The sequence below is a fragment of the Delphinus delphis genome, chromosome 9 (assembly GCF_949987515.2).
Source record: "Delphinus delphis chromosome 9, mDelDel1.2, whole genome shotgun sequence".
In the NCBI taxonomy this organism is placed as follows: Eukaryota; Metazoa; Chordata; class Mammalia; order Artiodactyla; family Delphinidae; genus Delphinus; species Delphinus delphis.
In genome coordinates this window covers 20714697-20730254 of record NC_082691.1, presented here as the reverse complement: position 1 = coordinate 20730254, position 15558 = coordinate 20714697, and the positions used below count along the sequence as shown (strand labels likewise).

At 41.0% G+C, this 15558-nt stretch overlaps 1 protein-coding gene across 1 annotated transcript in view; it reads right to left on the bottom strand.

Moving 5' to 3' along the window:
• The window catches only part of RELN (reelin), a 525406-nt gene extending 510188 nt beyond the window's left edge, over window positions 1-15218 (bottom strand). Inside the window, exon 1 of the mRNA XM_060020286.1 lies at window positions 14666-15218. Coding sequence (XP_059876269.1) covers window positions 14666-14891 — 226 coding nt within the window. The 5' untranslated portion in view covers window positions 14892-15218. The remainder of the gene's footprint in view (window positions 1-14665) is intronic.
• Window positions 15219-15558: the final 340 nt, after the last annotated feature.

Sequence of the window (15558 nt, the reverse complement as noted above, 5' to 3'; positions counted from 1 at the left end):
AAGAGTGTGAACAGGGAAGAACTCATTGAAAAGGGGACATCTGAAGACACACCTGAATCAGGAAGGGAGGGAGCATGGGGCTATCTGGGGAACAGCATGCTAAAAAGGGGAACAGAAAGTGCAGAGGTTCTGAGATGGGACTGAGCCCCACATGTGTCTGAAGAAAAAAGAGGCCCGCATGATTTCAGTGGAAGAGTAAGAGGAAAGTAGTAAGATATGAGGTCAGAAAAGTAACAGAGGACGCAGGTGCTATGGGGCCTTAAAGGCCACACCAAGTACTTTCTCTTCTTCTTAAGGAGAAGGGGAGCAACATAAAGAACGGATACAATTACAGAAGATTTTATTGTTCAAATTCAGGCAATATTTTTGGGAAAACAGAGGCAGACCAGAGTTTCTCCAGGCAACTTGGTGGATTGGATGGTTGTCCTAGGTATGGAGCAGAGGGTTGGTTTTAACCAAATCACTCCAGCTGCTGTGTTAGGACCAGAATGAAGGTGACAAGCATTGAAGCAGGAGAAGTGATCAGGAGCCTGCTGTAATCCACGTGAGAGAGGGTGGTGGCAATGGCAGATTCTGGGTGTGTTTTAATGTAAAGCCAGCTGGACTTAGGGATGGATCGGATGTGGGATGCTAGGGAAAGAAGGTCTGGGGACTGAACAACGGTAAGGACTCAGTTGGCAATAATGGAGTTGAGGAGACTCGAATAGGAGCTGCTTTGGGGGTGACAGGGTGAGGGAAACAAGAAGCTCATTTGTGGGTATATTAAGTTTGAGATGCCAATAGACATCCAAGTGGAGATGCTGAGTGGAGAGTAAGACACAGGAGTTCAGGGAGTTGTGAGAGAGTCACCAACATGTAGACTGGCACTTAAGGCATCAGAATGGATGGCATCCCTAGGGAGATAGGGCAGATGAAAAAGAGAAAAGGAGAAAGGACACAGCCCTGGGTGCCCTGACACCACAGAGTCAAGGAGAAGAAGAAGAAAGAGCAAAGGAGGACTGAGAGAAGCATTTTGACATCTTCCTAGTGAATATCAGGATGGTTTGTCTACAGTGATGCATGAATGCAGAGACATGCACTCACTAATTTACCTTTGATATTCCCTTGCAGGTCACTGAATGTTAAGATCCCTCGGTGTTTGAGGTAAAGAGAAAAGTATACACATCGCAGTGAATATGGGTGTCTTGTACAGGGATAGGCAATCTGTGCAGCTTTGAGAAGAGAATCAGACACTTTCACAAAAACACAAGAGCATGATAAGTCACTGTTAGGTTGGATCTACATGCATAACAAAAAGATAATTCTGCCCTCTGCCCCTCACTCCCCAAAACATCACTAAAATCTTCACATCTGATGAAGGGTGCTATAGTACCCCAGAGAGCACGGCTTCTCCACGTGGCCTGTGTTGTCAATACCTTGCTACCCCAGAGGTCATTTCACACCTTTTTTTCCTTAAACGTATATCGTGAATATTGTGGCACTCATCTGTTGTTTCTGCCTGCCTTACACCTACTCTCCCTTCTTTGGGGTAACAACACCTCAATTCTGCTTCAGAGAGAGATACCCCTCTGACCTCAACATCCATCTCATGGGATGGCCATACCTCAGGTCGGCCAATGAGACTTGTGGTCCCAGGAATTAGAATTCAGCGACACAACAAAGGAAAGGAGTTGGAGAGGATTCATCCAAACTTTGGGGCCAGAAAAGCTGAAAATCAGAAAAAAAGCCAGAAAGTTTTAAAAAGTCAGAAAATCATGGTTCTTACCACCACGATTCCTTTAGCAGTTGACCACTCCCTGCTCCTTGATACACTATCATCATTTCTAAATCTAATGTTTGGATTTTCTTTCCATTCTGCAAGTTAACCCACCTCCTATTAATGAATCCCTTTAGCCCAAGTTAGCCAGAACTGGTTTCTGTGGCTGGCAGCCAGGGTACCCTGGCACACCTGCCACTCTCCAAACTGTACAGCTCTGTGGTAGCTCACAATAAAATGCATAAATCTTCAAGTGGGTCCATTTCTCAACGTAAGTAAAAATAAAAGTTTAGAGGCTATCATAAGCAAAATAAAAGCTTAAGAAATTGTTTTATTTGGTAATATTCCAATAACCATCCTAAATTCTGGTTGTAAATCTTTTACTGACAAATCTTTCTAAGGAGAAACATTCTTTTTATTCACTGGAAATACTTATTTGTCTTTAACTAATCAAAGTAATAGACTTTTTTTTGTACCAGTTTTTTCTACAGGATGACTATCAAGCATGTACCTCACTCAAGATATCCTACTCTTTTATGTTTGCAGAGACTCCGTGTTTTTCATTATGTTGTAGAAACACATAGGAAACACTGGCATAGCTGGGACAGGACAAACTCTTCTAAGCCGTGCAAAAATCATTCAGCAATGCGGGTCAAATCAATGAGTATTATTTTAACAACTGTGAAGCACTTGATCTCCAGAGCATCTTCATTTTACTTCAATGAATACAGATAGGTATCCCTTGGGTACTCATTAGTGATACCAATTTTGTATTTTAATTTATTGTAGTTTTCTATATGTTAAAAATATTTCACAATTTATTTGGGATTGAAGTGTCTGCCTCACAGTTTCTGTTAAAAGGCTGAAATAAAGCACTCATATTTGAGAGAAAAAGTCTCAATAGTTTAATACCTGCATCAAGTCAGATCACCCCGTAAGCAGCCTCTTGGTTTCCTACACCACCCTGGAGGCTCACAGATTTGCCATTAGAGCTACAGCTAGGCACAGCTCACAGGCGAATGCTAAAGGGAGAGATGACCTGGTGTGTCCCGCCTGAGGAAAGAAATGATCTCTATGTGGACCTTCTCTACAGTTTTTGATAATAGCTTTTAAAGGCTACTGTCCTTTTGTTAATGTCCAATGAAGCAAATTTTTCTCTCCTAGTGAAAGCATGGGCCTCCTTCAGGCCCTCTGAGAACCTCCATGAGTTCCATACAGGAAGCTCCTACCCTGAATCTGTCCTCCACCCTCTGTTTTATTTCCACCAGGGGTCTGTTTTAGCTTCCACCAGGGTTCAGTGGCTCTCAGTTCAGATCTGATGTCAAACTCTGGGATAAACTATAACGGTGACAAATCAGGAAACATTGGTATTACTAACGTAATTCACCTTGCCACCTCACCTGGTTGCCAGAAAACCTATGGCTGACCTTTGCCCTCCTTGGCAGGAGGTGAATTAATTTGGGAACAAGGGCAGGAGAGGATGCTTAGCCCTTTTCTTCTCATTCAAAATAAGCTCAACAGAAAGTGATTTTTATAAGTCTGATCCACGTATGAAAAATAACCCTACAAAGGCGAGTACAAAACAAACGTTATCCCACTGGTGTCACTATCACTGTGAGAACAGACCTCTGATGAGCGAGGTCAGACACTGCAGGATGATCTGGCTTGTCACCCGGAGTTTCACCGTGTACCCCATCACTCAATTTCACAGGCTCTACCTGCCGACAGATAACACAGGAAATTCCTAAAGAAAGAAATACATTACAAATAGATGAACGTCAATGAAAATCTTTTTAAATGTCTCTCTGCTTAAATTATAGTTCTCCCCTTGTATTCATGTCCTTCTCAAGTTCTATTAGTGAGTCAAAGAACAAATTTCCTATTTACTTGAAAATCTTCATTAAAATTACATTCATCAAAATGTTAAAAACAAATTTGAGCAAAATTTGCAAATCACTTTCTTATATTTGTATTTGTGGTGATACTTTGAGAGCATGTTAACTCCTTTAGGTCAACAGTATACTAAATGATATCTTTGCTTTGTGCTTCATCTGGAAGGTGATGTCTAGTCAAGAAATATTGAGGACTGTACAATTCTGGCATCGTTTGGCATGGATATCATCCTTCTGGTTTGATTTTGCAATCTTTATTTTAAATGACGAAATTAGCTTTTACTTTTCCTTATTTTCTCTTTCTTCAAATGTATTTTGTTATTTCTTATTACTATTCCTTTCTTGAAATAATTGTCATTTCTAAAAAGAAATGCATACCAGTTAAAAGTATGGATTCTGGGGCTTCCCTGGTGGTGCGGTGGTTGAGAGTCCGCCTGCCGATGCAGGGGACACGGGTTCGTGCCCCGGTCCGGGAAGATCCCACATGCCGTGGAGCAGCTGGGCTCGTGAGCCATGGCCGCTGAGCCTGCGCATCCGGAGCCTGTGCTCCGCAACGGGAGAGGCCACAACAGTGAGAGGCCCACGTATCGCAAAAAAAAAAAAAAAAAAAGTATTGATTCTGGAGCAATACAAACTGAGAGCACTCCTGCATGACAGCTTTATGATCTTGGGCAAAATACCTTTCTGTGACTTAGTTTCTACATCCATAAACAAAAGGAGGATAATACTACCTACCTCATGAGGTTGTTGTGAGAATTACATGAATCAATATATGTAAAGCATATAGATCAGTACCTGACACATAATAAGTGCTACTCTAGAGTTTGCTATTGTTAATGTTGTTGTTATTAATTTATGCATAAGTTCTTGAGTTACCCTTTTAAAAAAATTGTTGATAGTATCAGTGCTTGGAATGGGAATGTGAACCCACTTTTCTAAAACTGCCTAAAACCAACTAATTTTCTTATATTCCTCCATCACCATCATTGGACCTATAACATTTTTTTGCAGGATGAGGATGCAGGAAGTGTTTACATGAGAAAAGGAAGTAAGAAAAGATCTGGAACCATGATCATAGGATATTTCAACATTCATAACAAAGGTGGCCTAAACAAAAAGATTACATGTTCCTGAAGGTAAGGCTGAGGTGCCTGTTTCCTCTGTCGATATGCAGCAAGCAAAAGAAATGACATTATTGGATTTGGTCCTAGAGGCTGAGCCAGACATAACAAACAAGGTTAAGGTTGGGGCAGAGCTCACATTCACAACCATGTCACACATCTAAGTATTTTAAGTGTCAACAGGATTTACATATGGTGATACTGCATTTTTGAGAGATAGGACTGACAGGAAACAAAGTTCATAAACAAACTCCCTAGCATAAATTGTCAGTTATAAGAAACTCCAGAAATTGGAGGTCAGGCACAGGTTACCTTCTCAAAACATTACTATAAAGTTAATATAAAATGCACTATTTTTGCCACCTGCATAAGTAGCACATCTTGAAGGATATTCTGAAAATATATTATCAAAAGTGTCTTAGAAAGTATCCTAGTTCCATCAAGGTTACCAAAAGCAATTCTATGGGAGAACCAGAGCAGTTCAGAGATTGATACAAGAATTGTGACTGACTTAAAGAGAATGTAAACTGAGTCATTTGTGTGTTCAGAAGAAATGATTAGGATTGCACTCAGCTGCAAATAACAAGAACCTGACTGATTTTTCTTATGATATGAGAAGTCCAGAAGAGGTATTCCAGGGCTGATACAGCCGCTCAAAGGTATAAATAAAGACTCAGTCTCCTTCAGAACTCCTGGTCCACCATCCTTAGCATGGGACCATTATCCTCAAGGACACAAGATGGTTGTACCGCACCCTGCCTGGAAGAAATAGGTAAGGGCAGAGCAAAAACTATTTGCTGAGTCCTTTTAAAAATCATCTTTATTGGACTTCCCTGGTGGCGCAGTGGTTGAGAATCTGCCTGCCAAAACAGGGGACATGGGTTCGAGACCTGGTCTGGGAAGATCCCACATGCCACGGAGCAACTGGGCCCGTGAGCCACAACTATTGAGCCTGCGCGTCTGGAGCCTGTGCTCCGCAACAAGAGAGGCCACGATAGTGAGAGGCCCGAGCACCGCAATGAAGAGTGGCCCCCGCTTGCCGCAACTAGAGAAAGCCCTCACACAGAAATGAAGACCCAACACAGCCAAAATTAAATAAATAAATTTATTTAAAAAATCATCTTTATTAATTAAAAAAAATCTTTCTAAAGACCCTACCCGGTAGACTTCCACTACATCTCACTAAATTACATGGCAGGGGAGCCTTGGAGGTAAGCATTTTTTTTTTTTTTCTTTCTTAGCGGTACGCGGGCCTTTCACTGTTGTGGCCTCTCCCGTTGCGGAGCACAGACTCCGGACGCGCAGGCTCAGCGGCCATGGCTCACGGGCCCAGCCGCTGCGCGGCATGTGGGATCTTCCCGGACCGGGGCACGAACCCGTGTCCCCTGCATCGGCAGGCAGACTCTCAACCACTGCGCCACCAGGGAAGCCCAGGAGGTAAGCATTTTTAACTAGACACACAGTTGTTCTCAAAATCAGTTAGTAAGAAAGGGCGTTTTAGTAATCACTGGGTAGACGACAAGCAATGCATGCCACATAATGAGGCATTATAGAATCTAGAAAGAGGACAGTGTTCCTCCAGTACAATCTAGGGAAAATGCCAACCAGCCCCGCTGACTTGATTGGATTGGATGGAGAAGCTTTCCTAGGTGCTGGAATCTGCCACTGAGATGATCTAACTCCATGCTGCCAAACAGCCTACGAATAGTATTTGCCCACCCATATAAACTTTGATACAGTGGACAGAATACACTGGTCAGCCAATGCCTTTATCCTGACAAGGATATGTTTTATTGTAAATGAACTAGCCTTCTACTTCACCACCCAACCATGTGTGGATTTAAGTTTCCTCAGTCAGCCCCTGAGAGGTGAACTATGGGTTCACTATCAAAATCAATTTCTCTCATTTCTAGTTTTGTTGAAACAGTTTTGTATTTTAAAATTATTTTACACGGGGTTGTAGACACATATATTGTAGGATTTAACAAAATACATTAAACTGCTGTTATTTACTTATCTTGGCATCTTTCCTAGACTACCACCTAAATACACAAAGTTTGGTTGTTATCACGGCCATCAACTAAGGAAACATACTCAATTTAGGAACAGGAAGGTCTGACATTGGAACTGGCTAAGTTAATAAAAGTTTTGGTTAGACTAGAACTACACTCATCAACTGTTTAATTCTAGGCAAGTCATATCTATTTTGTCTGGGAAACACTTTCTGATCATACATAGCTGGTGACAAAGAGACTTTTTTTTTTACTTTTGTGACCCTCCTTAATATACTCAGTTTGGAATTTCCCTTGAAATGGGCCACATGTTGACAAGGCACAAAATGAACAGGCACAGGTAAAGAGCTCCTATCTGTATATCCAATGCTTCAAATATCCTTATCTAATGCTGGGTGACTGTACCAGATGATAATAACTACTATCTAATATATGCATTACCTTATTTAATAATTGCAACCCCCAAATATGGATACTGTTATTTCTACATTAGAAACGAGGAAACTGAGGCTAGGAGAGGGTAGGTAACTTGCTGAAAGCACACAACTAATAAGTGGCAGAGAAAGGATATAAGCATGGGTCTCTCTGCAGCCAAAGCTTGAACTCTTCTCACTACATCACTGTGCCTCCCTAGACTTTCTTTTTAGTATAAGTCTGAGCTCTCAGCCAAGGAATCTTTGAATTTTTGAGCTGAAATAGACATTAGAGTTCACAGGTACAAAAGAGTAAAATATGTCTTATTGAAGAAAGACTGTGGAACATACCCCAGAGCAACACACCTCCCTTCTTGACTCCCAATCTAGTGTTCATACCAAGTCCCCCCACCCCCTTTTCGACCTGTCTGTTAAGTGCCAGCTACCTAAAAAGGTGGCATCACTATTTCATAGCTATGCAACTGTTACAAGTCTTGGCAAAGAGACCAGCAAGTAAAGGAGATAACTTGAGGTGACTGTGGTGATGACAGAGACAGACCTCATGCATTTACTAGAAGAGTCTCTATGCACTCAAGCATTCAAGACATCTCAAAATTGAGCTGCCTTTTAGATTCAAGCTAATTCAGTGTGCATTTTTCTAAATTCTACAACTCTCCCTCATGGTGTATATATGTGCTTCCATGCACAGACTTCTGATTCTGCAGTTTGACCCCATAGCTGGCAGTAAGTAGCTAACTCAGAATTAAACAGCTACTGGCTTGAAAGTTCTTCTAAGAGATTTTACAGTATAGGAAGAAGAGCCTACTTTCCCACCAGGAATAACTAACCCATGATTTTTAAAAAGGGCACGTGCATGTCACAGAAAGATAACATTAATTTTTTGAGAGAAATACAAATGCCTACTCACCCACTTTTATTACTGTAAACATCCAATCAGTACAATACATACTGATTATATAATATATACATATATATACACCAATATTTTTCAAGGGAAAAAAAGGGGTAGAGCTGGTGATAGGAAATCTGAAGAGAAGAAAGAAAAAGAGAAAGAATTGAAGGAGCAAAGGAATCAAGTTGTGAAGCAGAAAAGAGGAAGGAAGAGGAGAGGGAAGACAAGGCCCTGTGACATGGAGGAAAGGAGCAAAAGAAGAAGGAAAATGAGAAAATTTAGGAGGAAGAGAGGGGTCATGGGAGAAAGAAGGTGAGATACAGGTGTAAGGAGAGAGGGGCAGAGCAGGAAAGGCAGAGAGAGACGATTCTGAGGTGAGGGTAGCACTTAATGGTAAACTATTATAACTCCTTCATGTAACTTGGTATGTGGGCACCGGCGTACATCAATAACCAGGGCTATTCGAAACACTCATGAGTTCTTCTATAGTTTCAAGGAATCCTTTAATCAATAAGATTTAATTTATTTTGCTTTCCAAACAAAGTTTTATGTTTCTAAGGAAAGCTAAATTAGCATTAAAAGATAACCTGAGTTTTCAATGTTTACTTCAGAACCTCAGAGTTCCTATAACTATCTCTTTGTGGCATTCAAAAGCTATCTAATTACCTTAGCTTTGTTTCCTTGAATGATTAGAGCTGCCTTAAGCCACAAATCAACATCTGTACATGTGTAGTGACCCTTCTGCACACCCCCAAATCCAGTTGCTACACTTAGCTCCTACAGAAATCGAATAAAGAAGGAAAAAATGTGTGTAGTTTTAGAGAAGCACATGTGTTTCTCTAAAATAATTGGTTATCCTGTAGGCACAGCATTCAACCCTTCAGAAGCTCTGCCTTCAATGAGATTGGCATGGCAGGTGACCGTGGGGAAAATTACTCTCTAAGCTACACAACTGACACCTAAGTGAGATTACCTCATGTGGAATTTCCTGAGAGCCAAGAATATTTTTTTTTAACATACCATTCTTGTGTTTGAACAGTCATTATGAAATCTTCATATTTGAAAATTCAATTCCAAGTTCTGAAAACGTGTTTTTAATACTTCTTTGTTTAAGGCTGATAAGATTGAAATTATACAGTTTGGTTATTTTATTCAATATAAATAACTCTAAAATCGGTGGGGTAGGGGTGAGGTGGATTAATCACCCAAATTATTCTTGAAGCCAAAATATTTAGATAAATGAATTTTCCTTTTCATATGTATGTTATGTCATTACCCAGACATAGTTTAAAGCCCTACGTGAACATGTCCATTCTAACCAAATGCACTGAGTGCAGGGCTATCCATTTTTTCTATTTCCATACGGCATAAAGAACTTTTTAAAAAAGAAAGAACTTTTAAAAAAAAAGGAAGAACTTTATATTTTTGTGTGAGAATATATACAAGATTTTTTTTTAAATGCCAATGTTCAAAAAGCACCAGTAGCTCAATTTATTTATGCTTCTCTAATGTAAACGCTATCTGAAATATATTTCAAATATATATGTATCAACAACTTTGTGAAGGTTAAAGACATAATAAATAACTGTCAAAGTGTCATTTGAAGTCATCGGAGGAACAATTATGGCTTAATATGCAACATATCCTAAATAACTGATAATGTAAGGTTCCCAGATCATCTATAGAGTTGACCAATTCCAGAGAGGGAAAAAAATAAATCAAAGATAGGTTTTAGATATTGTCTTTTGAATGAAACTAATTTATGAAAAAATTTGAAAGTCAATAGTATTGACTTTAAAATCTTGTGAAAATATCTATCACTCACTTTTAAAGATGAAAAGACAAATTTATTAGAATAAGATGGTTCTGTAAAAAATATACTTGTATGATTACAATGATACAACTTTCTTATTTTACTCTTTAACATTTTTAATGAAATTAAAAATAATAGTTTAAAATAAAGATTCATAAAAATTGGAGTAAAATATTCTAATTAAATAATTTCTAGTACTGTAGTGCTGTGACTGAAGTAAGAATACCTGCCTAAATTAGATGTTTCCAATTATGATTCTAAAGACCTGATTTTTTTTAGTGTATGACTGGAATTGAAACTCACACAGGGAATATATATTAAAGCAATATTTATATGATTTAAGAAATGATCTGAACCACATTAGTAAAATATGTTTGAAATAAATTGTAGAGAGTGAGATGAAATATAAGACAAGTAGAGAAAAATGCTTTAAATGTTCAATTTTCAAAGTCATATGCAAGCAGGACACAGGTGCAGTTCACTTATAAACTGCATTCGACAAATGATTCTGAGTTTAAATATGCTGATTCCAGAATCAGAGACATATAAAAAACAAATATCCACTCACCCGATCAACAAGCCAGTTAGTTACCTTAGCAATAGCAGATAACTTTAATTCAAATTTTAAAAAACAATCATTCATTTGAAAGGAATTTAATCTAGAGTATATTACCAAAAATCATGTCTTGTACTTGAAAAGTCATTATATTGCAACTGCCTTTGAACAGTGATTTTTAATTAGCAACCAGTTGATTCCAGAACACGTGTATGTATAATAGGAACAGTGGCAATTCTTACAACAAAATACCATAAATACTTTATCCTGATTATATCTTTTTTAGGTAAACATTCTGTTTTAGCAGTTGAAATTGATTTCCCCACCCACCCCACAATAGGATTAAATAAATAATAGAATGAAAATGTAGCACAAAAGGACTACCAATAGTGATATTGGATTTATAAAATACAATCAAATCCCCTTTTTAAAGCACCATGCTTTATTAACAATTCAGTTCTGCTTAAGACAATTTTTTTTCTCTCAATCAATATTTTAGAGCATATTTTTCACTGTAATGGAACATTTCCCCCACCTTCTGCCACCTTAATAATGGGGATTCTCATCTTTTTAGAAATTCAGATAAATTGTCTCACCAAAGCTCAAGCACTTTCCACAGACTCATTTACTTATGCTTGGCTTTCACGGATAATGTTTTCTCTTATGTCTGACCTCTCCTTTTTGATGGTGACTGAATAAAGCCCATCTTGTGAGTAGGTAGGTCCTCATTACAGGATTTCAGTGTTACCTAAAAGTCTTTCTATCTCAAAATATATTATCTGCCTGCTCAGTGATGCCAAAATTCTTTTAAACAAAAAGGGAAAAACATCTTTCCATAGTTTTAATTAAGATTGTGGGAGAATATAACATTGACAAGTCACAGTCACTACAAACTGGTTGGGGGAGGAGTTTTAAACAAAAGCCTGAGGAGTGGGGGTGAGGAAGAGGGATTATCAGAGGAAAGGAAAGGTGCAGACATCAACTCGACCTTTGCATGTTTCACAATACTGCCCCAGTCCTTAGGAGAAGGAGCAGTGAACAGCCAGGTGTGGCTGGGAAAGAGAAAGGGCTACCTGACTGGACCATCTGGGTTTCCATTTCCTATTTTCCCATCATTTGCAACTTTCTGGTCCCCCTCCCAAAAAAAACAGGGCCTGGAAATCATGTTATGGAAAGTGACCATATTTTGGGATTTGTGCAAAAGAGGGAAATTCTAGGAAAAAAATGTTCTGACCCTCAGACTTTTCTAATTCAACATGATATATATATACATATACATATATATAACCTCTTATTGCTGAGCTTCTAAACTGCATTGTACTCATCATGCAAAGACACCATAGTTCACTGTGACCAACGATGTCATCTCAAGAAAGTCACAGACAACAGATTTTAAAAGCTATAGGAAGATGACAACAGAGGTACCAAGTGAACGAGTGACGAGAACTAGCAAAAGTAACCATGCACTGTTTACAGAGTTGCCAAAACTGCAAACAGATGGATAGACTACTTAACACTGGAAATATCTGACAATTCTGTAGACACACAAATTTCAAATTCTTTTGTATTATATTTTCGTTGCTTTTTTTTTCCAAAAGTTTTCAACAAAAATCTCTAAATAAATATGACACGTACAGAGACCCATGATATTGAACTCTGATATTTGCTTCTCCATTTCATATTCTGTCTCACAACACAAGTCTCAGAGGGCAGCTGACACAGCCTGGTCTACAATCATGTCCTGTGTTAGGTACCACTGTACATCTCAATGCATTCCTTTAGGTAAAAAAGTTAACAGCCATTAGCTGCACACAAAAACCATTCCCTCAAATGCTGACTTCGATGTAAATCATAGATAAGACTGAGTTTTCCTAACATAAGTGTTACATTTTAGAGATTTGGAAGATTACAAATAAAGTCTCAAGCTAATATTTTACATATTTCTTGGTTTTAAAAAAATTTGGCTGAATAACCTCCTACTTTGGTCTCCTATAAAATGAGCTAATACCAAAGTATATTAGGTTAAGTTTTCCTATCAACAGTTCAATTCTTAAATAGATGTTACATAATTAATTTGTAACATTAATTTCCAAAAGTCTAAAAGAAAAGGAGACACATGTAAGCACCATTTCATTTTTAAACATTTCTTCTACCTGTAGAAAATTTTACAAGGAAAAACTCTTACTGAAGGCCTATAGCTACAGCCAGTTTCAAAATCTAAATATTTGACAAAACAGGTTAACAGGAATTTAAAATCTTACAATAACCATTCTCAAAGTTTATAATAATAATTCAATCTTCTTAAACTTACATAATAAAATTTCTCTACCTTTTCTGGTGACAGAAGAGGTAGAAATTGAGACTTTCCCACACAATACGCAACTTGAAGTATTACACTGTATTCTTACTCTCTATCATTCTTTCCTTTTCTGACTTAGGATGTGATTATGGTCAGTCTTAGGCTGACTGATACTTGCTAGCTTTATAGCAAAAGCAAAGACTATGTCATATTTTGGTATTTTTAAGTTATCTATGCTGGCACCTTACAAAGGATATGGAGAACAGGAAAAAAAAAAAAAAAGCCTACGTGTTATCACAGGTCTTCCATCACAACCTGACAATCACACCTTTTAGCCCAGCCTTGACTCACTTACCTACCACTCTCACTTAGAGCTAATAACGGGCAAGCACCTCTACTAAAGGTCACACTAAGTGACAAGCTCAATCAATCAGTCTTTGGGTGAGGTCTGGGTTGCCATCATATTGGCTGGTCCTTCTCAAAAGATTCTCATGAACTCAGAAAAACACCAGACCATTCTTGGAAAGAGAATACAATAAGCATTTTAAAAGAAGGGACTAGTTGCAGAAATTTAATATTCCAAAGTCTAAAATTCCAACCGAATTAGACTCCTGCTCTACAGACAGGGCTGACACCATGCCACAAGAAAGTTGTAAAAGCACTACTTTCAATCTCTAGAAAGCATTTATTTAGGCTAAACATTTTAAAGCAGATATGAAGGGCTTTTTAAATAGAAAGTTTAAGGATTCTTATCATTTTTATATCCATGTTTATCTGAAATGCCAGCTGCTCCGTGGATTATCTCCTGCTATACCAATAACTGTTAGCCTACAAGAGATGGAAACTATAATAGGAAATCACTAGACAATAGTTGGGTATCAGTATTTTTGCCTTGAAATTCTAATTAAACAGTGCCTGTCACCGCTTAAAAGCTCCATAGAAGTGAAATATTCAGGAGTTCCAGCGGAAGTAATAGAAAATAGACAATATCTTATTTTCCCACATACTCGATTTACTAGCTTCAAATATCAAAAACGCACGCACTACAGAAAATTCTCTTGCTTGCAGCTAAACTGTCCTTCTTCGATCATGTTTCATTTTGATGAAGGACTCCAGAATGACCCTTTTTTAAAAGGTACCTTTAAATTATAAGGAACTTCCAGTCCCTACCTGGAAATTAAAGCTGTGCAGATTAAAGACATAGTTATTAAGGAACATCACAGAGATCATTCTAAAAACAAGTAGCAGGTTACAAGTAAGAGAGGACTCAGAAAAAAGCACCATTTCCTGACATTTTAAAAGCCACTTTTAAAAGAACAGAGTGCTGGAAGCAGCCGCTCCCTGTCAGGAGGGTTGTCTGACACTGAAGGAAACGAGAGGGACCCCTGGCTGGGGAGCAGCGAGAACTTTGCGGCGGGCCGGCGGGCGACGGCGCGGGGCGGCCGCGGGCCGGGGCGCGTCAATCTGTCATCAGCCGGTCCGCAAAGCCCAGCAACCCCCGGATACCCTTCAGGGGGAACCCGGAGCAGGACAAAGGTCTGGAATCCAAGCACTCGGGTTAAGGAACCAAGATGCGCGTTTTCATTCAAGTGTCAGTTGCTAGAACCACGGGGGAGGAGGAAAGACCTCAAGAATTCTCTGGCGTTCCTCACCAGAACCGGCTCCTCACCGGGAGACGCGTGAGGGGAGTGTGTGGAGTGCGGGGGCGGGGGGCGAGGGGGGAATAAATCCCAACTCGCGACTCTATCCCCCGGTAACTTTGTTTTCTCTCCCTCCTCAGAGGTAATGTTGAGGTAAGGGTTGTCACGGTTCTTGGTTAAACGGCCCCTTGGAAGAAGGAAAGGGACACAAAGCTGCGCTGGGCGACGAGCGCGATGCTGTGGTACCTACCATGGTATTCTTGTCCCGGTACGTAGTAGGTGGGGTGGCCCGCAATGTGCAGGGAAATAAGCACTTCGCCCTGCTCCCCATCTCCTTCCAGCTCCCCGTGGTGCGTGCACAGGAAAAAGAAGGGAGAAAAGCGGGGGTAATAGCCCACCGCGGCGCGCACCCTCAGCGTCGCTCCCAGCATCAGCGCCAAGAGGAAAGCCCGCGGCGCCCAGCCACTGCGCTCCATAACGCCGCTGCCGCCGCCGAACACCCCGAGCGCCGCTCTCTCATTCAGTTTTGGAGGCGCCGGGACGAAGGAGCCGCGTGGAGAGACGGCGAGAAGGCGGCAGAGGGAGCAGAGAGGGCTCGGGCGCGGAGCCCCGCCGAGAAGTTCCGCGGGAGACGGCAGCTCCCAAAGTTTCTTTGGGCCGCGGGAGCGCGGGGCCCGGCTGCGGACGCCGAGAGCGCGTCGGCCGGTGCCGCGGTGCGCCGCCCAGCCGCCGCCGCCGCCGCCGCCTGTGCGCGACGCCCCTCCGCCAGGCCTGGGAAAGCGCCCGGCCCACTCCACACCTTCTTAAAGCCCGGGGCGCGGAATCGCCCCCGCCGCCGCCACACGTGCCCCGGCCGCTCCCCCGCCCCTCCGCGCCGCGCGGCGCGCGCCCGCCCGGCCCCCGCCCACTCGGGCTCGCTCGCCGCACCTCGCGCTGCGCAGGGCGCACGCCTCCGCGAGGCCCGGCGCCTGAGCCCAGTTCTCACACTGAAGGGCAGATGAGGGAATGCGAGTCGGTCGGGTTGGGGGAGGGGGCTCGGGGCCACGAGGTACGGGAATCGGCACGGAGGGACTTAAACGCCTCACAGAGAGAGAGAGAAGGAGACCCTCCCGCCCAGCTGTCCGGAGGAGCAAAAGGAGAAGA